Consider the following 25,760-nt stretch of genomic DNA (forward strand, 5'->3'; position numbering starts at 1 on the left):
GCTGGGCGGGGCTCGATGTGGCCGGGTCGTTTGAACTGCGCGGTGTGACTGATGACAGCGGTGACGCAGGATGTCGGCTCCCTGCGCTCTGCTCCTGTACACGGATGATGCGGTGGAGGTCCGGTACCGCGATGGAGCGAGGCTCTGTCTGTCTCCATGCGGCACTGAGTTCATGTATGAGCGGCCCCGGACAGGAGGGCACCCGGTACAGAAGCCGGAGAGGGGGCGTCACAGGACGGAGTTTGTGACCAGCGGCTGCAGGGTGAGGCCCCCAGCTTCCCGATAGCCCCATGTATATTATGTACAGTGACTGACAGTGTATCTATGTCATGTTATAAATAAAGTTGTTTGAAGACAACATTGGGAGACACAAAACTGAAAGTAAAACTACCTCTGTTGCCCATAGCAACTAATCAGAATTTCTTACATTAGATTGTTAAAATAGAAAGCTGAACTCTGGTTGCTACTGGCACCAAACATAGCTTTTCTTTTAGCCGTTTTTAAGATCTCTTCCATTGTGTATAGTGGTGGCGTCAATGGCCAGCACTTCTATGAGGGAGAGATGTCTCATATCCTTAAAGTCATCAAAAAGGAAAATCCCGGCACTCGCCAAATTCTGCAAAGTGATTTATTGGTGCATGTACAGACAGGCGGATAAAGGACGCGTTTCGGCGTGAAGCCTTTCTCAACAAGCCTAACAAAAGCTAAACGTATCACAAATTTATACATATGATAGGCGCTCAAGTATGGCGTCACTACAGCTGAAAACAATGAAGTAACTCCAACGTCATCAGAGTAAGTCCGGACCGAAGATCAGCTGAGCAGCCACGTGTCCCACGAATTTGTAAACATAGAAGTCAGCTGATCGCTGTAGTAGAGTAGAGTGTCATCAGATCAGCTGCGTAGACACGTGTCCCAAAGATTGTAAACAGCGAAGTCAGCTGATCGCTGTATAAGCTAGTGAAGTGATGCTGTATAAGCTAAACAGAAGTAAAGAAATGGACGGGAAATGTAGCTCAGCGGTCGATCCGTAATATACTAGGTAAATACATCATATAAATATAAATATAAATATAAATATAAATAGTGTGAACAGTGTGTGAACTATATCCTATACATAAAAGCTAAAAACAGTCAGACAAAATACAGATTAAATATACAACATACAAAATAATACAGATAATCAGTGAAAACATAGTTAGTAATCTTGTATCACATAAATAGCTTACATTAACCCTCTACTGTCTCGTTATTTTCATTACTTTCCAAGAGACCTATCTAGAAAAGAGAACATAGGAATTAGCTAGAGGATACAAAAGTGATTACAACTATAAGAACAAATAAATAAATACATAAATACATAAATAGATGACTCCATACAGCCTCAGTGAATGTAGTTAGATCATAATCTCTGTTGAGACCCATAGGCTCCAGGGTTTGGAGCGTGTGGATCCAAAACGCTTCTCTGCGCTGCAATAGTTTCTTAATATTGCCACCCCGTCTTGGTATCTGTACTTTTTCGATGACTTGGTAACGTAGCTGGGCAATATTATGATGTGCCTCTTTGAAATGATGAGGTATCGGTAAGAGCCAGTTACCGCATCTGATAGTAGATCTACTATCAGATGCGGTAACTGGCTCTTACCGATACCTCATCATTTCAAAGAGGCACATCATAATATTGCCCAGCTACGTTACCAAGTCATCGAAAAAGTACAGATACCAAGACGGGGTGGCAATATTAAGAAACTATTGCAGCGCAGAGAAGCGTTTTGGATCCACACGCTCCAAACCCTGGAGCCTATGGGTCTCAACAGAGATTATGATCTAACTACATTCACTTAGGCTGTATGGAGTCATCTATTTATGTATTTATGTATTTATTTATTTGTTCTTGTAGTTGTAATCACTTTTGTATCCTCTAGCTAATTCCTATGTTCTCTTTTCTAGATAGGTCTCTTGGAAAGTAATGAAAATAACGAGACAGTAGAGGGTTAATGTAAGCTATTTATGTGATACAAGATTACTAACTATGTTTTCACTGATTATCTGTATTATTTTGTATGTTGTATATTTAATCTGTATTTTGTCTGACTGTTTTTAGCTTTTATGTATAGGATATAGTTCACACACTGTTCACACTATTTATATTTATATTTATATTTATATTTATATGATGTATTTACCTAGTATATTACGGATCGACCGCTGAGCTACATTTCCCGTCCATTTCTTTACTTCTGTTTAGCTTATACAGCATCACTTCACTAGCTTATACAGCGATCAGCTGACTTCGCTGTTTACAATCTTTGGGACACGTGTCTACGCAGCTGATCTGATGACACTCTACTCTACTACAGCGATCAGCTGACTTCTATGTTTACAAATTCGTGGGACACGTGGCTGCTCAGCTGATCTTCGGTCCGGACTTACTCTGATGACGTTGGAGTTACTTCATTGTTTTCAGCTGTAGTGACGCCATACTTGAGCGCCTATCATATGTATAAATTTGTGATACGTTTAGCTTTTGTTAGGCTTGTTGAGAAAGGCTTCACGCCGAAACGCGTCCTTTATCCGCCTGTCTGTACATGCACCAATAAATCACTTTGCAGAATTTGGCGAGTGCCGGGATTTTCCTTTTTGATGTCCGATTTCCTACCCTGGCACCACCTGAGATCGGAGTGCCGACCCCTTTCCAGTTTATACTCATATCCTTAAAGTGACTGTACCACCAGGCCCAGGCTGAAGGCGGCCCACCCACCCTTAGTGGGAAGAAACCCCAGCCCCTCCATGATGTGACTCCATTACAATCAATGGAACCCTATCATAGAGGGGCTAGGGTTTCCTCCTACTAAGGGTATATTCACACGTACGGGCTCGCAGCAAGATTCTCGCTGTGAGCCCGGCAGGTCCTGGCAGTTCCCATACACTACATACTTGCTGCGGTCTAAACGACCGCAGCGAGTATGTAATTCTGCCGCCTTTAACCCCTTCTGCTCCCGCCCGGCTCCCCCGCTGTAAGCATACTTTACCTGTCCTTGCTGCACGGGTGTGGCGTCCTGCTCTCCCGCCCGGCCAATCAGTGGCTGCAGCTGGGCAACACACTAATTGGCCGGACGGGAGAGCAGGACGCCGGACCCGTGCAGCAAGGACAGGTAATGTATGCTTACAGCGGGGGAGCCGGGCGGGAGCAGAAGGGGTTAAGGGCGGCAGAATTACATACTCGCTGCGGTCGTTTAGACCGCAGCAAGTATGTAGTGTATGGGAACTGCCAGGACCTGCCGGGCTCGCAGCGAGAATCTCGCTGCGAGCCCGTTCGTGTGAATATACCCTAAGGGTGGGTCGGCCGCCTTCACCCTGGGCTTGGTGGTACAGTCACTTTAAAGGAGAAAATTTTTATTAAAGTATTGTACTGCCCCCCCAAAAGTTATACAAATCCCCAATATACACCTCTTACGGGAAATGCACATAAAATGCTTTTTCCCTGCACTAACTACTGCATCAAGGCTTCACTTCCTGGATAACATGGCGATGTCACTTCCTGGATAACATGGCGATGTCACTTCCTGGATAACATGGCGATGTCACTTCCTGGATAACATGGCGATGTCACTTCCTGGATAACATGGTGATGTCGCTTCCAGGATAACATGGTGACGTTGCTTCCTGGATAACATGGTGATGTCACGACCCGACTCCCAGAGCTGTGCGGGCTGTGGCTGCTGGAGAGGATGATGGCAGAGGGGTGCTCAGTATCCCTCCAGTGCCCTGTATCCCTCAGTGTCCCTCTGCCATCATCCTCTCCAGCAGCCACAGCCCGCACAGCTCTGGGAGTCGGGTCGTGACATCACCATGTTATCCAGGAAGTGACATTACTATGTTATCCAGGAAGTGAAGCCTTGATGTAGTAGTAAGTACAGGGAAAAAAGCACTTTATAAGCATTCCCCGTAATAAGTGTATATTGGTGATTTGTATAACTTTTGGGGGGGCAATACAATACTTCAATAAAAATTTTCACCGGACTTCTCCTTTAACCTGGTATGATGCAGTATTATGGGGGTAGTCAAGGCCAACTGGCCCACATAGTAACATTAGAATGTAGGCTTAGAATGTTACATGTCTACATTCTGACTTAGAATGTTGTAAACCTACAATCTAGGTCCCCATTCTGTGACAACATTGTATGGCAACTTTCTCTTTCAATAGTTTTTATTGAGAATTTTTCTGAATTTTTACAATAGTACAGTTGTGTGTACATCAAGGAAAAAGGAAAACAGAAGTGAATGCACATAATGGTGTTTCACAGGTATATAGAGTAAAAAAGTGCATCAAGGCGATGCTAAATTGTGCGCAGTGAGCTGCCTGAACATAGCAGCGAATAACAAATCAAACAGAAAAAGAAACTTTACACGCAAATGAGTCCATCAGTCACATAGAAAATGGGTTGGTTAAGCAATTACAGTGCCGCTACCCAGAAACATTCATAAACTGAAGGTATATACTTGATAAGGCCTAAGGGGGGGCTGCTGGCGGCGTAGAGAGGCAGACCAGGAGATCATGTCATTGCAAGTCGGAGGCTAAAAGAGAAAAAAGATAAGGCAAGGGAAGTAATGGCAGAGAGCGACAAAGGGTACTATCTGGGCAAATCTGAAAAAACCTCAGGTGTAGGATTTACATTATAAGAAGAGGAGAAGAACAACTTTCTAAACCAACATTCTGACTTAGACTACGGTCATAGAATGTTGACTTACAGTTTAGGTTTAGAATGTTGACATTGAATGAAGGCTAGAATGTAGACATTAGACTCCAAGGTCCCCGTTTCCTGATTATGGTTCTTTGCTCTCTCATAGACTCTCTGTGGGCCTCTTTTTTTTAGACCCCTGCTAAGCAGCCCAACTTGTCTCCGTGATCCTCTCTCCCTTTAGCAAAGCTTCCTTACAGACTCTTCATTACCTCCCCATCTTTCTCCTGCAAGGCTTAAAGTGTCACTGACACTTTTTTTTTTTTTTTTTTTTGCAGAACTCAATAGTACAGGCGATTTTAAAGAGGTAGTGCGGCGCTAAGAAATTATTCACAAAATTACACACATTACAAAGTTATACAACTTTGTAATGTATGTTATGTATGTGAATGGCCCCCTTCCCTGTGTTCCCCGACCCCCGCCCGTGGACCCGGAAGTGTAGGGCATTATACATACCTGATCCGTCAAAGACATCATCTTCGGGAGGCCGGCCGACCTGCTCCTGCCGTCCCTGATGCCGCCCCCCCCCTCTGCCGCGTCATAACTATGCTCAGCTGCGATTGGCTGACCACAGTTATGCTCAGCCAATCGCGGCTGAGCAAAGTTATGATGCTGCAGAGGGGAGCCGGCCTCCCGAAGATGATGTCTTTGACGGATCAGGTATGTATAATGCACTACACTTCCGGGTCCGCGGGGGTGGTGGTACACGGGAAGGGGGCCATTCACATACATAACATACATTACAAAGTTGTATAACTTTGTAATGTGTGTTATTTTGTGAATAATTTCTTAGCGCCGCACTACCCCTTTAAGAAACTTTGTAATTAGGTTTATTTGTCAAATATGCCATTATCTGCATTCAAAAAGACTTTCCTCAGGTCCCCCCCCCTCCTCTCTCTCATTCACTGCTCATTATCAGGAAATCTCTTTTACATCAGTTGAGCCCTGTGTAACCTATGGAGAGGGGAGGGGGGAAGAGGGAGATTAGTTACCAGTAGAGAACAAAGGATTACACAGGGGGCCTGTCTCTGCTCATCTCAAGAACCTTTAAAGCGTAACTGTCATTTCAGGGTAATTTTTTTGAAAACATTAAGGGTGCCTTCACACCTACCGTATCGCAGCAGAAAATCCGCTGCGGATCCGCAGCAGATTTAACTAAATGAATGAACACAGCATCAAATCCGCACTTACAAATCTGCTGCGGATCCGCAGCGGATTTGACAGTGTAAATTTAATGCTGTGTTCATTCAGTTAAATCTGCTGCGGATCTGCTGCGGATCCGCAGCGGATTTGACAGTGTGTATTTAATGCTGTGTTCATTCATTCAGTTAAATCTGCTGCGGATCCGCAGCGGATTTTCTGCTGTGATACGGTAGGTGTGAAGGCACCCTAAATATCAACAGAACAAGCGATTTTAAGAAACTCTGTAATAGGTTTTATATACTAAAAGAGTTTCCTTCTGTACTGAAAAAGCAATCTCCCAGCCTCCCCCCTCACATCAAATGAAGCAGGATTTCTGTCTCCATTATGTGGCTATGGAGAGGGGAGGGGCTGTTAGGAGTGACTGAGCACGGAGGATTTCTGCCCAGCACAACACCCTGCAATCTTCTCTCAGTAAGTTCATAGATAAGCACTGACCTTTCTGACACCTGAATCCTGCGGTTTAGGTGCCCAGAGTCTACAAACAGCTGACCTTCATGTCACCTCTTCCTGCTCCCTCATCTCCCTCAGCCCCTCCCCCCTTCATAGGCTTACAATGGAGAGAGCAGAGCCCGTCTTCACTGGCTTCTCTGTAATGAAGACGTGTTTGCCTGATAATGCACAGATAAGAAGTCAGGGGGGGGGGAGGCTGGGAGATTGCTTCTTGAGTACAGAAGGAGTTTTTTTTGGCTGATGAAACCTATTACAGAGTTTCTTAAAATCGCTTATACTACTGATTTCTGCAATAAAAAAAAACATGACAGTTACGCTTTAACATCATCACAACATTTAGCTGCTTAGAACTCTGTGTAGTTTTTGCCATGATTTGCACAAAATGGAAGAACAATAGTTGATTTACTGGATGTGAGGAGAAGAGTGGCCTATAGAGGGTACAGGCCCATCTGGCATTTGTGAGAACTGCCCAATGGTCAGTGCATCCCTGGTGGTAGTTTCCCCATGAGTATTCCATAATATGGTGTCATATAGGGGCTATATGGTAAACCTGGTGTACTCATAGCTCCATGGCGACTGTTTGTCGCATGTCCAGGCATGATGGGAATTGTAGTTTTGCAACAGCTTGAGGGCCGCAAGTTTGACAGCTGTGACAATGAATAGAGCAGTGGTCCAGTATGCGCACTGCTGCTCCATTTAGACGAGGGGCTTGGGGAGTCCTGTTCTCACGATAGGGTGGGACTGAGTGGTTGGATTCCCCTAAGGTTGGACACTTATCCTTTTAGGGTCCCATGTCACACACCAATGCACGCTCTCAACAACAGCCAATCTCAGATTGGTACCAGCTTGGGGTTATTGGTTGACAAAGCCTGGGGCCATGGCCCCTAAGAGGAACTTTATTGTGAATTTACCACAAATTAATTTTCTGCTTTATCTTTAGGAACAAGTTCTTCAGGCTCTGAGCTTCCGTAACACATTTTCCAGCCGTCCATTTTTACCTGCAAGCCTCATCCCTTCAGAGGAGATCATGGTATGTATTACAATAGTAACACTACAAGACATGTTGGAATACAGAAGGATTCTCCCTTGACTGATGCTGAGGAATGTGTGACGTTCCCCTGCACAGTTTGCTTTCTCTCTATACGGATACACATCCTATGTGATCAGCCTCATCTTTCCTGCTCATTGCCTTGTGTGTACTTTCCTCACTCTCTACGGCCTGTGTGATCTGCCCTCCCAAAAAACCTAGGTGCCAACCCCTCTCTCCACACTCTCATCTGCACAATATCCTACCCTCCACTAAGAGAAGGGAGAGGAAGATCAGAGAGTGCAGCACAACCAAAGTAGGCTGCTGTCAGATCTATGTCAGATGAAGCAGGATAACTGGCTAAGTGAAGGAGTTACATAGACTGATTAGCCAAAATTAGATTAAAAAAAAAAAAAAAAAAGCTTACTTGCATTAACACCACCACCCTTAAAAACAGTATCTGGGAGAAAGCTGCTCATCTGCATAGCACAATGTGGAAGCCTCTCTACAGGCTCTACAACCGCTCACTGTGCTAGAACTACAAACAGAGCAAACGGTTCTAGCAATCACTGCTTGCTGTGTAGAGGCCGCTACACACAGCAGTCATTTAGGCCTTTAGAGGGAACCCTTTCACCCTGGGCAGCTTGACCGAACCCACCCCACCCCTGCACAGGGCCCCGCATTCCTACCCGCTCCTGCTTGTCCTGCCACAGAGTTATGGCTGTGGCTCATCTGCGTACTTAATATGCAAATGAGCAGAGGTGAGTCTGATGGCCACAGGAAATCACTGCTCCATTGGACTCATCTCAGCTACTTTGCATATTGATCCCGCAGATGAGCTGCAGCCATTGCTGTGCGGCAGGACACGCAGGAGCGGGTAGATATGCGGGGCCCTCTACAGGGGTGGGGTGGGTTCGTGGGGGCTGCCCGGGGTGACAGGTTCCCTTTAAGAATAGGACCCTGCTTCATATACCCCTGTGAGGCAGACAAACATTGCTGACAGCACAAAGACACTTAAAGGAAGTGAAAAAAAATTAAATAAAAAAACCCTATACATTTATTTTAATAAAGTTAGATTACAAATTAATACAGTGGTGCCTTGGATTACAAGCATAATTCGTTCCGGGACCGTGCTTGTAATCCAAATCCACTGTTAAACCGAAGCAAATTTTCCCATAAGAAATCACTGATATGCAGACAATTGGTTCCACACCCCAAAAATGATTTATTATTCTGTACTAGAAAATGTACCCGGCGCTGCCCGGGTTTAAAGTGTCAGTGTGGTAATTAGATTTGTTCTAAGGTGCCCAGGAGGCCAAGCTAAAGGTATTGTTTCATCTAAGTTAATTAGTGGAATTAGTGTATACCTGTAGTGCATAGTTGGAGGGGTTCTGTATACCCACAATGTATAGTTTTTAGGGGTCTCGCATATCTGTAGTGCATAGTTGGGGGGGCTGTATACCTATAGTGTATAGTTGAGGGGGGTCCTGCATACCTGTAGTGTGTAGTTGGGGGGGGGTCTGTATACCTGTAGTGTATAGTTGAGGGAGGTCCTGTATACCTGCAGTGTACAGTTGGTGAAGGTCCTGTATACCTGTACTGTATAGTTCGGAGGTCCTGTATACCTGTAGTATATAGTTGGTGCTGTATACCTGTAATGTATAGTTGGTGGAGGTCTTGTATACCTGTAGTTTATAGTTTGAGGGTCCTGGATACCTGTAGTGTATAATTGGTGGAGGTCTTGTATACCTGTAGTATATAGTTCGGGGGTCCTGTATACCTGTAGTGCATAGTTTGAAGGTCCTGTATAACTGTAGTATAGAGTTGGTGGAGGTCCTGTATACCTGTAGTGTATAGTTTGGGGTCCTATATACCTGTAGTATATAGTTGGTGGAGTTCCTGTATACCTGTAGTATATAGCTTTGGGGTCCTGTATACCTGTAGTATAGAGTTGGTGAAGGTGCTGTATACCTGTAGTATATAGTTGGTGGAGTTCCTGTATACCTGTAGGGTATAGTTTTGGGGTCCTGTATACCTGTAGTGTATAGTTTTGGGTCCTGTATACCTGTAGTATATAGTTGGTGGAGGTACTGTATACCTGTAGGGTATAGTTTTGGGGTCCTGTATACCTGTAGTGTAAAGTTTGGGGTCCTGTATACCTGTAGTATATAGTTGGTGGAGGTCCCGTGCACCTGTAGTGTATAGTTTTGGGGTCCTGTATACCTGTAGTGTCCTGTATACCTGCATTGTCGTATTTACCATTAGGCACCCATGGTCTGGTGCGTAGGGTAGAACCTTGCAGAGGGGCAGTACCCTCCCATTGAGACTTGCCAGAAAATCTGGTGTCTTTTCGAGGGGGGTATGGCGGTATTGGTCAGGTCTGGTATAGCGGTGTTATCCAGTCACAGTACGGCAGTATTGGTCAGGTCTGGTATGGCAGTGCTATTTAGTCACAGTGTGTGGGTATTGGTCATGTCTGGTATGGCGGTGTTATCGAGTCACAGTATGGCGGTATTGGTCAGGTCTGGTGTGGCGGTGTTCTCCAGTCACAATGTGGCGGTATTGGTCAGGTCTGGTATAGTGGTGTTATCCAGTCACAGTATGGCGGTATTGGTCAGGTGTGGTATGGCAGTGTTATCCAGTCACAGTATGGCAGTATTGGTCAGGTCTGGTATGGCAATGTTATCCAGTCATAGTATGGCGGTATTGGTCAGGTCTAGTATGACAGTGTTATCCAGTTACAGTATGGCGGTATTGGTCAGGTCTGGTATAGCAGTTTTTTCCAGTCATAGTATGGTGGTATTGGTCAGGTCTGGTGTGGCGGTGTTATCCAGTCATGGTATGGTGGTATTGGTCAGGTCTGGTATAGTGGTGTTATCCAGTCACAGTATGGCGGTATTGGTCAGGTCTGATATGATGGTGTTATCCAGTCACAGTTTGGCGGTATTGGTCAGGTCTGGTATGGCAGTGTTATCCAGTCACAGTATGGTGGTATTGGTCAGGTCTGGTGTGGCAGTGTTATCCATTCACAGTTTGGTATACCTGTAGTGCCCTGTATATACATGTACTGTATAGATGGAGTAGGGGGCCCTGTATATATATGTACTGTATAGATGGAGTAGGAGGTCCTGTATACATGTACTGTATAGATGGAGTAGGAGGTCCTGTATACATGTACTGTATAGATGGAGTAGGGGGTCCTGTATACATGTACTGTATAGATGGAGTAGGGGGTCCTGTATACATGTACTGTATAGATGGAGTAGGGGGTCCTGTATATACATGTACTTTATAGATGGAGTAGGGGGTCCTGTATATACATATACTGTATAGATGGAGTAGGGGGTCCTGTATATACATGTACTGTATAGATGGAGTAGGGGGCCCTGTATATACATGTACTGTATAGATGGAGTAGGGGGTCCTGTATATACATGTACTGTATAGATTGAGTAGGGGGCCCTGTATATACATGTACAGACTTTGATTTTTATTATATAGATAACAAGTTAAACAGATTAAACAAACATTCAGAAACAGCAGAATATGTGATATTATAAATTACTGTACAGTAATGAAGAGGATGGGAAACACAAGGACTGCAGGGAGCATGAAGGAATAAGCAGGGCAGATGTGGGCACATACATGCAGCACTCTCTGTCTGGGGAGAGAGGGGTTACAGCTATGGAGAGATTACCCCACAGTCCTGTCCCCTGATGTAAGCCCCAGCCTGAAGTGGATCTGCTATGATTTGGAAGGTGAGGGAGACTTCCTGGGTCAGAGTACAGGGCTGTAGACCCCGCTATGCAGACCATGCCCCTCCTCCACTCGCGCTCCCACCCAGTACAGGGAGCTCTTAAACCAAAGCAATGCTCTTAAACCAAGTCACAATTTTGAAAAACTGTGAGCTCTTAAACCAAAATGCTCTTAAACCAAGTTACTCTTAAACCAAGGTACCACTGTATAACTTTAATAAAGCAATGTATTAGCAAAAAACAAATCTCTGGAGTACCCCTTTACATAAATCCAAGAGCCATGTGCAGCATGAATAATGGAAGGTGTGTGTATCCATCTAGTGAATTTTTAACTTTGCCGTTGCTACAGACTCTTCTGACTGAGATCTCGGAGGTTACATGGCCCACTCTGGAGGATGATACTACCTGTGTGACACGTCTGGAGAATGGCACTGTGAAGGTGTCCTCAGTGGATGGACATGCTCATTTATACATGACTGCTCTACAGAAAGAGGTCACTGTAAGGTTTTTATGTCAGCTCAGCTGTTCCCCTTGCACTCCAGGAACTACAACCTACAATAAACTCAATGCTGATGCCGAAACGGCAAAGGCTAAAACCACAAGAAGCTTTAACAAGACAAAATATTCATCCTGCGTTCTTCCGGAGGAAGCTCTGTCATGTCTGACCAAGCACGCCTTGCAGTATACATGGCTGGTGCAGCGCTTTTCAGTGGCTGACTGTCCACGGCCATTTCATTATCCTATGGGCTTTGCTCTTCACCTCCACAGAGAGTCTGTCCGACAAGGTGACATACAGCGATCTGCAGACGCAGAGAAGAAAATGACTGACTCTTACATCCAGGAGAGAAGAACAGCGTCTGTTTTACCTTCAGCTTTACCGCTAACCTGTTCTGCTGCACACATGCATGGGTACGTGTCAGATCACCATGTCCTCAAAGACCTGTTCTAATAGAGAGCGGCCACATAGCAAAAAAATAACAGGAACACCCCTTGTCATGACCCCTAGGCCAATTTTCCACCCCCTGTATGATATAGGATGTTTAAAGTCGGCTATGTACAAAATATAGCAGTTGACGAAAAACCATCTTTCCACACCCTAAATACACATACATTCTTGGCTCGACAGAGCATACACGTGAGAGGTAAAAAACTTGCTGCCAGACTTCTCTGATGGCGGCTTATCTTCCCAAGGACAAATGCATCACGCCATTGAAATTCATAGCACCTTACCCTTCTCTCCCTCGACATCTGCCGACAGGGGGAGCCCCCATACGCATTAGATTTAGATCAGATTAGATTAGTTTTCTGGTCCCACCAAAATCAGAACATTTTGGTAACATTTATCTAATGTATATTGTCTGCTATATACAGGTAAATGTTCAAAAGAGGTTGGAAAACAGCCATTCCTACTCCTGACCGCAGTCTCTCTTATTATAGATTGAATTTCTGCAAATTCTCTTTGGAAGAAGAAAACCTGCTGGCAGTAAATCCATTGCCTTTGAAGGTGGTGATCTACAATGATGTCCTCTACAGGTGGCACATACTTTTTTCTTCTTTCACAATATCTATGACTATAATGTCGCTGGTGGAAAGGTGTCCCAACACTGTCCCAGACACTGGAGCTTCACTAATGTCTGAAAATCACTTCCATTCATCTGATTGGAGAGCATTCTGCATCAGGCACATGTATTTCTGCAAGCCCATTAAGGTGAATGGAACCATTACAACAGGGGTAGGGAACCTTGGCTCTCCAACTGTTGCAAAACTACAACTCACATCATGCATGTGTAGTGTCCCAGCACAGGGTGCTGTTCTATTGCAACTGAGTAAGTAACTCAGGTTTAAAAGTGGGAGATGGTGCAACTGTACTATTGTGTTTTCCCCACTAGGTGTCACTACTTGTATTTTCTACTTATGTTGTGTATGTAAACAGCCAGCTGAAGATACAAAAGGGTTAACTATATCGTATGTCACATGTTGTGTATTATCCATTCACAGGTACAGGTACTCTCTGATTCTATCCTATCCTCTCTCCACACATAGACAAAGCCCCGACCACTCACAGAAGGGTGTAGTTAGCCCCTGTAGGAGGAGTTCTTGGTGAGAGGAAGTAGTTAGTTCTAGGCTACTTCTCAGTATGTGAGGATCAGCTCAGCCACAACGTTCTTCTTGTGAGCCCTAAAACAACTATGCAGTGCTAATTTTTAAAAAGGGAGAGAAGCCAAACAGGGAACACCTTGTCCACACCAGGAACCTCTGTAAACCGTGCAGGGAAGCTACCTCTATAGGAACTGACCCCAGTGGGACAAAGCTACAGAACGTCTACGTATCCCACTGCGCAGTGCAGGACAACTGGGAAAGCTCAGGAGTCTGCTTTGCCCAAATAACAAAAGCCTGGGGCTTGTACTACCCACCTAGGACGGGTAGCTCGCAACTAGGGGGCATAAGGCGGTCAAAGACTAAAAGTCATCCATGACTATGAGTATTCTTTCACTTCTTCTATTCACCTCAACTGTTCTGACAGAGCACACTACTACCTTGGGCAGGACCCCTGTGGCAACTCCTCTCCTCTCTCTCTCTACTGCAAAGCACCTTTCCACTAAAAGCACCAGTTATCTGCCTCAACTACCAGCACCTAAGCCTTCTGCAAGATTTTTACTGCTGTACTGTACTGTTACCACATGTACTGTTCTTGGTTTGCACTCTGTTGATCCAAAGTGAAGTATCTTATTTTTGCCAACACACCGGACTCTGGCTTACTCCTTGTGCACCTACACACACCTCTACACTTGGGTTAATCTTTCTTCTTTTGTTGGGGGTGCTGGTGAAGCGCCAACTGTCCGGGGTCGGTCCAACACCACTCCAGGCTACTGTGATAAGTGACCCTAGACCCACTCAGCTACCACACCACCGTACCTGCTGACTCGGCAGGGAAAACCAACTAACCGCTGCGCCTCACAGCAGCATACCATCGCACATGGATAAGCTTTGGCTGTCCAGGCATGATGGGAGTTGTAGTCTTGCAACAGCTGGGGAGCCGAGTTTCCCTACCCCCGCATTACAAGAATGTCCTTGTGCCTCGATGTGTTACCCGCACATGTCACAGTGTAGATGCCGTGTACTTTTCTGCTTTATCCACAATTTTGGCTCATCTCCTTTCTACCAGATTCATTTTGGATGGAACCAACTTGGTAGAAATCCACCCAGGCGATGGCTCAGTTTTTATTTCTGAGGGTGACTGTATGGGAAAATACTTCAACCATTACTTCATAAAAGAAGATTCTAAACAGGTAGGTAGATGGGGTGGGAGGGATTCATAGTATTTTGGATTAGTAGGTAACTACTCCCTGCGAGGAGAACTATTTGTATTGCTTTTTTATGGAAAATAAAATAAAATTTAAAATAAAAAATAAAAAACAGGTAGATAAAGAGGCTTTTATGTGCACTGACAGCTGTAGCGTAAGGCTGCATTCACGCGTTCCATGTTCCGCACGGAACACTGACATAGAATGCCTGTAACGGACTTCTCCTCCCGCCGGGCGGCTGATTCATTACAGTGCCGCCCATATCTGTACAGTTTCCCAGCTCCCAGCATCTTATCACAGATGCTAGCCGGGCAGGAGGAGAAGTCTGTTACAGGCATTCCACGTCCGTGTCCTGTGCGAAACACGGAATGTGTGAATGCAGCCTTAGGTGTGCTCTGAAATGTCTTTTTGTAAGTCCTACCTTGGTTTATTCATTAACACGTTCTCACCTGTTATGTGCATCATACTAGATGAAAGACCGGCTGTATACTACTAGAGATCTGCCTCCAGACAAGCCTCGAGCTCTGTATTCTGTGCGCTCCATCATTGCCCAGGCTAGAAGGTTTGTATTCCTGCTCTGCTTATGAAGCTATATGACTGAGGGTGAACCACATGCAGAAAATATACATACACATAGCAAGCCATGACAGCATCTACACCCATTATATAGGAGAAACATTCAATGCTGTTCCCTTCATCTCTTATCATTAGTTATTTCCTTGTTTCCCCAGGTTGCTGGAGTGTTGCTGTAGACACAAGCTCTCCATACAGACTCTCACTCACACCTGTTGCTGGAAGATGGTAAGTTATTAAGTGTCATTTCCATATCTATTTGAATGAGCAGTCCTCCTGCCACTATGCAAAAGCATGGCATAGGAAAGGCCTCTTTGTAAATGTATTCCCAGCCTGATGCTTATGGAAATGTCCTCAGATGGTCGTATTTGTTTTGCAAAACCCCAGGATATGAACTGTCTGCGTAGATGTGCAGGATCTTCTATGTACTTCTAGCAGATGAACCCGTATTATTTACAACTCAAGTAAAATTTGTGACTGATGGTCACCCCTCTTCCTGTATAGTGTACATCCTTTATTTGACTTCCTTTTCCTGTTGTATACTCTAGTTGGGAATAAGCCAACTCTGTCTTCCTCCAACTACACTATATACCCACAGGAGCTTCCCACTGAATAACTTTACTAATAAATTTTCATTTAGTAGACACTTGCAAATGGGTTTTAGCATTTATCTGTACATAATGGTATCTAATTCTTCAGCCACTTACAGTACATTTTCCACTTTAGTACAATGGCTATATATTAGTGTCATATGCTTGCTATGCTGCTACCAATTAATATGATCTGGGTTGATGAGGCTTATTGAGCATGTGTGACCAATGGCAGTAGGTGGACACACTAGTAAAGACACAAAAGGACACCAGGGGGTGGCATAACAATTGTATAACAGGAGAATCAAGACCTAGGAACATTTTCAGCAAGGCTAATACTATCAGTTAGTATAGTCCAGCAGACGTGTATAATAAGCTGCCCCTAAAGGGAACTTGTCACTACGTTTTGGGACAGTAGGCCACCAGCATGTCATTATATAACTGTGGCTTTGTGTCCTTACGCTGCCTTCTTCTTTTTTTTTTTTTAAATCGCACCTTTTAAAGAGGATGTACCATCAGGTACATCCTCTTTAATCTGACCCACGGGTAGAATGGCGCCGTTACGGGGAAGCCCGGTTCCCGTGTACAGTGCTGTTCTATCCTCGGGTACCAGGCCGAGGCTGAAGCACAGGAGGCAGGCCGTCCTGCCCCCAGTGCTTCCTTTAGAATCAATGGAGCCGTGTCATAGAGGGGATGGAATTCCCTCCCACTGGGGGCGGGCCAACCCGCCTCCTGTGCTTCAGCCCCAGCCCGGTACCATTGGATAGGACGGCGCCGTACACGGGAACCGAGCCATGGTTCAAAAAACGGACCACGGCACAGCGCAGTTCGATCAGTGGGTCATATTAAAGAGGATGTACCTGATGGTACATCCTCTTTAAATAACAGCAGCAGAAGTGTTCGGGTTCGGCAGCGTTCTCCAAACCCAAACACTGAGCTGCCAGGAAAACATGGATACAGCCTATGACTGGACTGAACAGTTCAGCAACTCCACTCAACAATACTTTGAAAAGAAAAGTTATCGATATGTTTCCTGTACCCTTCTCCCCCATCCAAAAAAAAATAAAAAATTCTAAAATGCGTTGGTGACAAAAAAAATGAATTGATAAAAACCTAACTAATAAAACGAGCCCTCATAGAGATATATCAAGGTAATAAAAGCTCCTAGAGAAGAATTTAAAAAAGATTGCTGTGTCCTTAAGGGGTTAAGCATCTTAGACACTATGGTGATTACTGACTCTTCTCAGACCAGACGGAGCTGGTGGTTCTTTTTATAGACATAATTGTCAGCACACGACGGTGACGTGTTCTCTAGTGATAGAGAAGAAAATAATAGGAACTGTAGCCGATCAATATGGTGCAGGCATAAGGCTTTATACTTATGCAGTGTCCACTGCTGCTAAGTGTATGTATATGAAGGGCGGCACTTCTGTCATCTTTATTAACTTTCTAAGGGTTAAATCTGTGGCTGGAGGATGTAAACTGCATTTATCTGTGGTTTCTATAGTAAGCTATTCAGTGACAGCAAGCACGTGCTCCTGGATGTTCATGGGTCAACTGTGTTTGTGACTCGGCACATATTATTGTGTCTGCCATCTAGAAAAATGGTTTGTCAGGTCATCCCTAGGTTATGCAATCGTTCACTGCTATTCAACCGAACGATTATCGCTTAGATCCGAACGATTTAACGATAATCTGAACAATAGTCGTCCCGTGGAATAGGGCCCTTAGTAAAAGTTGCCCTGAAAAGTCTCTCTTTAGATTGCCAAACCTATCAGAGCCCAGACGTAGTGTCTCCCTATCTGTCCCGTCACAGGTTCCTTTAGGCCTCTATCCGCCAATCAGGGACGGCAAAGAAATCTATACGTTAGGGTGGAGGGAGCCATGTACTCAGCCTACCAGAGATTAGCTAGTGAGTAAGAAGTAGAGTCTATGCTGATCTTACCAGTTTCCTGCTGGCAGAGGATGCAGGCCTGTCCACAATAAGGGAGTTATCTTCTAAATTTTTCCAAGCCCTGCAACCATCTTTAATCGCCAGACAGTGGTTGGAGAAGAGCTTCTCGCCGACATGCCCTTCTGCCAGGACTTTGGGTTTATTCTACTGATGGCTAGCTTTCTCAGTTTCCTCCTGGGGCCCATGCTACTGGATGTGCCTCTCGATGTACTCATCCCAGCATTGGCTTCTTCTTACCGTGAGAGGGTATTCTCTCAAGAAAACACAACTGACAAGATTGTCACCCCCTGTAGCAGAGCACCATGCATACTGAACAGGTCCCCTCTAGGTAGTCTGCCTTATCACAAGTCAAGTCTTACTAAAGTCACCCTCCAAGGAGACTTTCCAGGTCACCAGTCTAAACTACAGTACCTCTAAAACTCAGTCTACTTGCTGTTAATGATTTCAAGCATTTTAAAGAAAACCAGCTGACAGCTTGACAATTCTCAAGCAAAACAGCACCTTGTGAACAACTTTGTTATTGATTGTACTGTGCCTTTAAGAGACTGTTCTAGTAAAGTTATCTGCTCTGCAACTATTCCTGACTTTCTGCGTTTAAGTTCTGTACTATCGCACTGCACAAGGGAGTACTAGGGGGTACCTGGATCCCAGGGAGGGCTTATTACCACTCCGAGCACCATGACAAGTGCCACAGCAGTACTGCAACATCCTTACTCCTGCTTACAACACCTTGCAGGCCTGGGTTACTGTACCTACTGTACCTGTCTGTTGTGTATAATGTAGCGGAGGGATAAGGAGTCACACCTACTGTACCTGTCTGTTGTGTATAATGTAGCGGAGGAATAAGGAGTCACACCTACTGTACCTGTCTGTTGTGTATGATGTAGCACAGGGATAAGGAGTCACACCTACTGTACCTGTCTGTTGTGTATAATGTAGCGGAGGATAAGAGGTCACACCTGCTGTACCTGTCTGTTGTGTATGATGTAGCAGAGGGATAAGGAGTCACACCTACTGTACCTGTCTGTTGTGTATAATGTAGCGGAGTGATAAGGGGTCACACCTACTGTACCTGTCTGTTGTGTATAATGTAGCGGAGCGATAAGGGGTCACACCTACTGTACCTGTCTGTTGTGTATAATGTAGCGGAAGGATAAGGAGTCACACCTACTGTACCTGTCTGTTGTGTATAATGCAGTGGAGGGATAAGGAGTCACACCTACTGTACCTGTCTGTGTATAATGTAGCGGAGGGATAAGAGGTCACACCTACTGTACCTGTCTGTTGTGTATAATGCAGTGGAGGGATAAGGGGTCACACCTACTGTACCTGTCTGTTGTGTATGATGTAGCAGAGGAATAAGGAGTCACACCTGCTGTACCTGTCTTCTGTATAGGGGATGTGCACTGCGCTCCATGTCCTCTGTAAGTCTCCTCTGCAGATCTCTACATTCTCCTCACATACATCTCAGTGATGAATGAATGTAAAGGCAGACGTCTCTGATATATTCTCTTATTGTGCTCATTTCTTACTCTAGGGATCTGGGCCTGACTCCAGAGTGGTCGTTCCAGCGCTGCTCGAGCAATCTTTCATCCCAAACCAGGGAAGATTTGCAGTATATTCCAACAACACGGTGTGTGCAAGCTACTTGGATGGTGTCCTTCTCTACATGATTTGGAATTTCGCTAACTTTAATAAAAATGAAGAGGTAATCTGCAATGTCCTTGTGTAAATTTCATATCTAACATATTTCTTTCATCCGAATGGCTGCCTGGTAACAAACTATCAGACTATCAGAATTTCTGGATTGTCAGATGCTTGGATAAAGGGATTTTTACTATACGATTTTGCACATCATTTTGGCTTTGTATTGAATTACTCAAAATCGTTCATGAGATTTGTGTATATGTGCGTGTGTGTGTGTGTGTATGTGTGTGTGTATATATATATATATATATATATATATATATATATATATATATATATATATTTATAATGTATGTGTGTGTAAACAATTATGTACATTAACCTGAATTATTGAATCATTTTTGTGTTTTCCCCTTAGGGTACAGACAGTACAGTGTTGCAAAAATCACCCAGCTCTGTCAGACCTGATCAGCTCGGTTGGTGCTCTTTGCGGCTTCCAAATGGATCATCAAAACTGGTAGAAATGGAGGATCCTGGGGAGTATGCAAGGTGGGGCTGACCTATGCTGATTCATGGCTTTATATGAGATTTTTGTTTTATTGTAAAGTATTTAGATATACATTGAGGGTTAATCCTTTCCCATTCACTGTTGCAGTCACTTGTCACCATGTTTTGCACTAACATCATTATGGTGAGCCATTTGACCATAAAAGGGGCTGCAAAACAAGATAAGGGATGAGTGTATCGCAGGACTCGCACAAACAGGACTCCTAAATATATATATTTATATATATATATATATATATATATATATATATATATATATTCTCAAGAGAGAGCCCTGTATCTGAGGCATTTGTCAGCAGCCTATCCCATCTGATCTGAGCTTTTATGTGTATGGGGAGTTTTTGAGGATCAGCTGTTTACTCACTGGTCTTTCTCCCCCTTTACAAAAAAAAACCTTTGATGTACTGGGTGTTTTTCTGCTCTAATAGAGGGGAATCGTCTTTTATGACACCCTAGACATCATATGGATGTGAAGATTCCTGTGTGGATGCCCCATAAAATGATAAATGCAGATACTTCAGTGTGGTAAGTAGGGATGGTCCGAACAGAGTTCGGTTTGGCTTTGTACGAACCCGAACTCTCGGTAATGATTCCCGTTGTCTGCCCGCTCCGTGCAGTGGGCGGATCCAGCGGGAGGACCGCCTGGAGAACTGGGGGAGAGCCATAGCCATAGGCTGTATCCCAGTTTTCCAGGCGGTCCTCCCGCTGTATCCACCCGCTCCATGGAGCGGACAGACAGCGGGAATCTGATGCCAAGCGTTCGGGTTCATACGGACCCGAACCTCGGAGGGTTCGGACCATCCCTAGACTGGTAAGCTAAAAGTGAACCTCTAGGACTGACGCTTTTAAATGTCTCCTGTATAGATCTATGCTCTGTGATCTCCTTTATAGTTTATACTCTATACCTGATGCTGTAATCGTTGTGTCCTCTCTTCCTGTAGTTATATCAGAGCCGCAGTGGCCTGGTGCAGATGGCTGGATGAGAAGACACTGGGAGAAATGGTGACTCCTGTTATTACAGAAACTGAGATGGTGGAGGGATTAGGGTGAGTATGATGTTTTTTAATGTTTCCTACTTTTTCATCCATGTGTCACACCTTCTCTCTCCCATGATTCGGGCATTGCTAAACATGAGGTCTGTTATGCTCAATGGCTTAGAGAGCCCACAGTGGGTAGGCATATGTGGTATGGTGTGCAGAGACTGCTAATGCATCCCTGGGTTGAAGTACCACCACTTTATTTATTGTCCGAGGGCCTGCAAAAGATAGCTATGGATGTACTCATCTTTAGAACCCTATAGACTGCAACTGCATTCAGACAGGAGCTTAGCTTCAGGAGTCCTGTTCTTAAGATTGGGGGAATCCCAATGGTCAGACACTTACCCCTTAACGTATAGGTAAGAGATGGTGACAAACCCCTTCAACATATTGGTGGTTACATGAGCCCCATGGATGGGGTATGTATAACATTTATGGTTTCTTGTTGGCTTCCTTTTTGCATATCAGTTTCTATTGTATGAATACATATAGTAGTTATAGACTCTGATCAGTATTCTCAAGTAGCGATGATTGAACTTGCCGAATGTTCTGGTTCTTCCAAACTCGAACACTTGGCGTTTGACTCCCATTGTCTGGAGAAGTTGGATTCAGCCCAAGGGAGTCCTGGAAAACATGGATACAGCCACTGGCCATAGCTGTATCCATGATTGTCTGGCAGCCCTAGGGCGGCATCCAACTTTTCCAGGCACTCAGAGCCAAATGCTGAATGTTAGGTTTAATGGGAGAGGGAAAGTTACCGGATTCAGCAGATAATCTCCATGTAAAAGGAAAGACTTATACATCTGCTTCCTGCTACATCCATTTCTGGCTTTGGCTCAAAAACTGCAGTGTGCAAATCCCCATAGAAAACCTCTCCTGCTCTCTAGGCTGGAAAGAATACCACTTCCTTCAAGACATACAGCAGCTAATAAGTACTGGAAGACTTGAGATTTTTTTTAAATTAAATAAAATACAAATCTCTGGCACCAGTTGATTTGGAAGAAAACATTTTTTTGCTGAACTGTCTCTGTAACTGGATTCGGAGCCCTTGTTTTGTTACTGTTACGTTGTTGGAGCGATTGATTAGCTCGTCGCCATGGTTCCTAGATTTATCCATATCTGACATTTGTGTTCTCTCTCTCTAGGACAGTGGCACGTGAACTCGAGAAGATTCAGAGGTTTAACTGTATCCTTTAATGCTGCAGCTTCCTTTTACCCATTTTTCATGTTGCTCTATGATGTGTATGTGGGGAAATGTACCCTATAACCAAATACATTTACAAGCTATCAGGCAGATAGTAGCACATATACGTTAAACAGAAAGCAAATATTCTTAAAGGGTACCTGTCAAGACCAATACCAGGATGACAAGTCCTATTAAGAGGTGTTGTGCACAGAACTCAGACATAGTCGGACTTATCTTGGTCTCCTAGCAAAACATGGCTGCTGTAGTGCCAGATGGACAAGTGTGGTGCTGTCTATAGAAAAAAAAATGTGACATTATTCTAAGCTGGGACAACCCCTCTAATCATTAATTCACAAATGATGTGCTATGGTGTTCTCTTAAAAAAAAAAATAGGTTATGTAGCAGTGAATATGCACATTGTCTGGGGCAGTACAGTACATCACATGATTCCACTGCTTCAAAACCTCTTAAAAAGAAAAGTGAATGGGGGGAAGATTTAGGCTGATCTGTGGCTTACATGAAGCTACCAGTTTCTCATGAAAGAAGGTAGGATCTGTAATACAAAATGGCCTTGCCTGGAACACTAGTAAGAAAAAACAGGAGAAATGACTATTGTGGTAGACCTAATTGATGCAAAAAAGCGACTTTAATGTAAGCATAAAGTGCAATGAAGTGATATATATAATTAGTCCAAATTTGTGCAGTAGAAGTACAAAAAGATTATAATAGGCTAGGGTACTGTCGGGGAGGTAGCCCTGTTATACCCTAGCTAATGTATATCGAGGACCGCTGGGTCAGGCGTCCCTTAGCTAGGCGGTATCTGGCCCTATACTAGACAGTCGTGGAGTCAAGGTGCAGACTGTCTGAAGATGTGTAATGTATGTGTGATCAGAATGGTTCCGTCTGGTAAGTATACGGCAGAGAGTCACGTATGAGGTGATGTGGCTCAAGTGAGTATATTTATTTCTACAATGCAAGATAACTGAAATCCTTCACAGGTTTCCACTTCCGACGCATTTCCCCTATGCGGTGTGCATAGGTTCATCAGGGAATAATGTGAAGATGCTGTCAATATTGTCCTCAGTAAGGAGATCTCTAGACAGATGCCATGTTCATATAGGTGGAGGAATGATGATAACCATATTAGCAGGTCCTGATATGAGCTAGTATTGATATTGCTTGTAGCCCATTAGTCAGGTCCAGGATAGGTACAACAGATATCATGGTTAGTAGTTTGTAGTAGAAATTAGTAGTTCTGCAGTTAGTGGTTAGGTACAAGTGGTCCAGGTATCTGCCATATAATCGATAAAAATGATGCATGTGTTGGATGCCTGGAAATTACTGGTGTATATCACTGCAAGATGGCGGACGGGGGTCGACACGCATCAGGTGAGTATAGAGCACTACACTTCCGGGGGTGGCGTGGGTGGGGGGAAACACGGGGAAGGGGGCCATTTACTAACATAACATACATTACAAAGTTGTATAACTTTGTAATATGTGTTATTTAGTGAATAATTGTTTAGCGCCGCACTACCCCTTTAAAAGCAAAGGGACAAGATGCTCCAACAAATGAGCACTAGGCACATCCATCCATAGACAATGCATTCACACCTGTCATAAGCATATACCTAGTATAAACCCTGTTTATATCAGGAATATCATTTATTGTACTTCTTCTTACTTTGTAGCCATTACACTATCTTTATTTTCCCATTCTATCCTTAATTCATCCGTTCAGTCCTTCTGGAGCACAGCAGCTCACAGAGTCACAGAAGTGATAGTAAACTTCCCAGCCGGACGGATAATAATGCTGATGACTGGCAAGACGGGATTGGTGAAATGAATATACAGTCAATTCTGGAAAAGACATCAAAAGCCATACAGGATATTGACTTGCTGCTTTCTTCTAGAAAGTAATAAGTGCAGATGTGACTCCTGCGGAGAAGCGTATTCATTACGCTATGTAGCGGAGGCAGCGGCGTGGGGATAAATCACCTTCCATTCCCCCTGGCAATGTATTTTATTCCGCAGTCTAATCATGAGCCGGAGCTAATTAAATGGAGATTTTCTGAGTACAAGGTGATAAGTCACCATCATTTTATTCCCCCAAGACGGGGATTTGTAGTGCGCTGACTAACCGGATAACTGCGTACATCTTCCTTATAGAACATCAAGCTCCGCTGAATTACGAGATGTGCTCTATAGCTACTAGTGAGCCTGTGGATGAGAAACCTTCAAGAAGTCTTTCACACTTTTGAAGCTCGTTTGTGGCATAATTTTCTTATTGTATCATGAAGTAATACTAAATTCTGTAAATTATATTAAAGAAACGGTAATGTGATGTATCCATTCCTGTTGCTTCTGTATTGGAGACCTGACGTGATTCTGTCCACTTTACATGTAAGACGTTTTACAGATTCCAGATCGAGAAAGTGTGTGTGTCGTCTGCATAGGTTATTGTATCTGTGTTGTGTAGTGGCTGCATAGGTTATTGTATCTGTGTTGTGTAGTGGCTGCATAGGTTAATGTATATGTGTTGTGTAGTGGCTGCATAGGTTATTGTATCTGTGTTGTGTCGTCTGCGTAGGTTAATGTATATGTGTTGTGTCGTCTGCGTAGGTTATTGTATATGTGTTGTGTAGTGGCTGCATAGGTTATTGTATCTGTGTTGTGTAGTGGCTGCATAGGTTAATGTATATGTGTTGTGTCGTCTGCGTAGGTTATTGTATATGTTTTGTGTAGTGGTTGCATAGGTTATTGTATATGTGTTGTGTCGTCTGCGTAGGTTATTGTATATGTTTTGTGTAGTGGCTGCATAGGTTAATGTATATGTGTTGTGCCGTCTGCGTAGGTTATTGTATATGTTTTGTGTAGTGGCTGCGTAGGTTATTGTATATGTGTTGTGTCGTCTGCGTAGGTTATTGTATATGTGTTGTGTAGTGGCTGCATAGGTTATTGTATATGTGTTGTGTAGTGGCTGCATAGGTTATTGTATATGTGTTGTCTGAGTAGGTTATTATGTATTATCCGTATACACACCACTAATTTCAGTTGACCTGGTACAGACAGCTAGTAATATACTCACCATTCAAACCTACAGAAAAACACGAGTAAACTACCACACCATATTTTGATTTTTTTTTTTTTTTTATAATAATGGGGGGAATTTATCAGTACAGGTGTACCTGTATGCCAGTCTTACATAAAGCCCTGTACCCATGTCCCAGGCTGGATTTAAGAAAAGGCGCACACCTGATGGATCCTGATGGAAGTTTGAATGCCGGGGGTCTCCACCAGGCATGGCAAGTGTGTGTGGAGGGAGTTGAGGCCCGTACAGGATTCATGGGGCCCCATAAAAATGTTCAAAGTGCTGCTAATACTCTGAGCTTATCCAATGATGGGACTTGCGGTTCCTATCAGTGTGGTGTGAGCCCCCGGAGATGATGTGTCAGAAGGACGGCCGGTCACTTGCTAGATGGTGAAGTGTGACGCCACTCCGGTGATGGTTGGCCGAGATACAGCTGGACCTTGAGGTGTTGTTTTATGACGCCAGTGTCGGTTGGGCACACAGGTGTAAGGGCACACCTGCTTTTATTTTACAAGGCCGATTGTACCTTTTTCCCCTGTGGTCAGTGTCCTGCCGGGCTGTTACGGGGTCCCTTGGGATAGTGTGATTACGGATGGCTAGAGTGGTGTAGTGACCCTCCCGGACTATCGAAAC

General features: G+C 44.2%; 1 protein-coding gene across 1 annotated transcript; it reads left to right on the forward strand.

Annotated features, from left to right (window-relative positions):
* Positions 1–24,364, forward strand: C3H5orf34 (chromosome 3 C5orf34 homolog). Its single transcript, XM_069964737.1, has 12 exons — positions 1–262; positions 7,336–7,425; positions 11,527–12,086; positions 12,615–12,710; positions 14,344–14,467; positions 14,953–15,044; positions 15,214–15,283; positions 19,137–19,307; positions 19,665–19,795; positions 20,755–20,859; positions 21,996–22,036; positions 23,778–24,364. The coding sequence occupies exons 1-12, from the start codon at positions 71–73 to the stop codon at positions 23,954–23,956; spliced, it is 1,851 nt and encodes a 616-aa protein (XP_069820838.1). The 5' UTR covers positions 1–70; the 3' UTR covers positions 23,957–24,364.
* The last annotated feature ends 1,396 nt before the right edge of the window (positions 24,365–25,760 follow it).

Source organism: Dendropsophus ebraccatus, chromosome 3 (assembly GCF_027789765.1).
Source record: "Dendropsophus ebraccatus isolate aDenEbr1 chromosome 3, aDenEbr1.pat, whole genome shotgun sequence".
Lineage (NCBI taxonomy): Eukaryota > Metazoa > Chordata > Amphibia > Anura > Hylidae > Dendropsophus > Dendropsophus ebraccatus.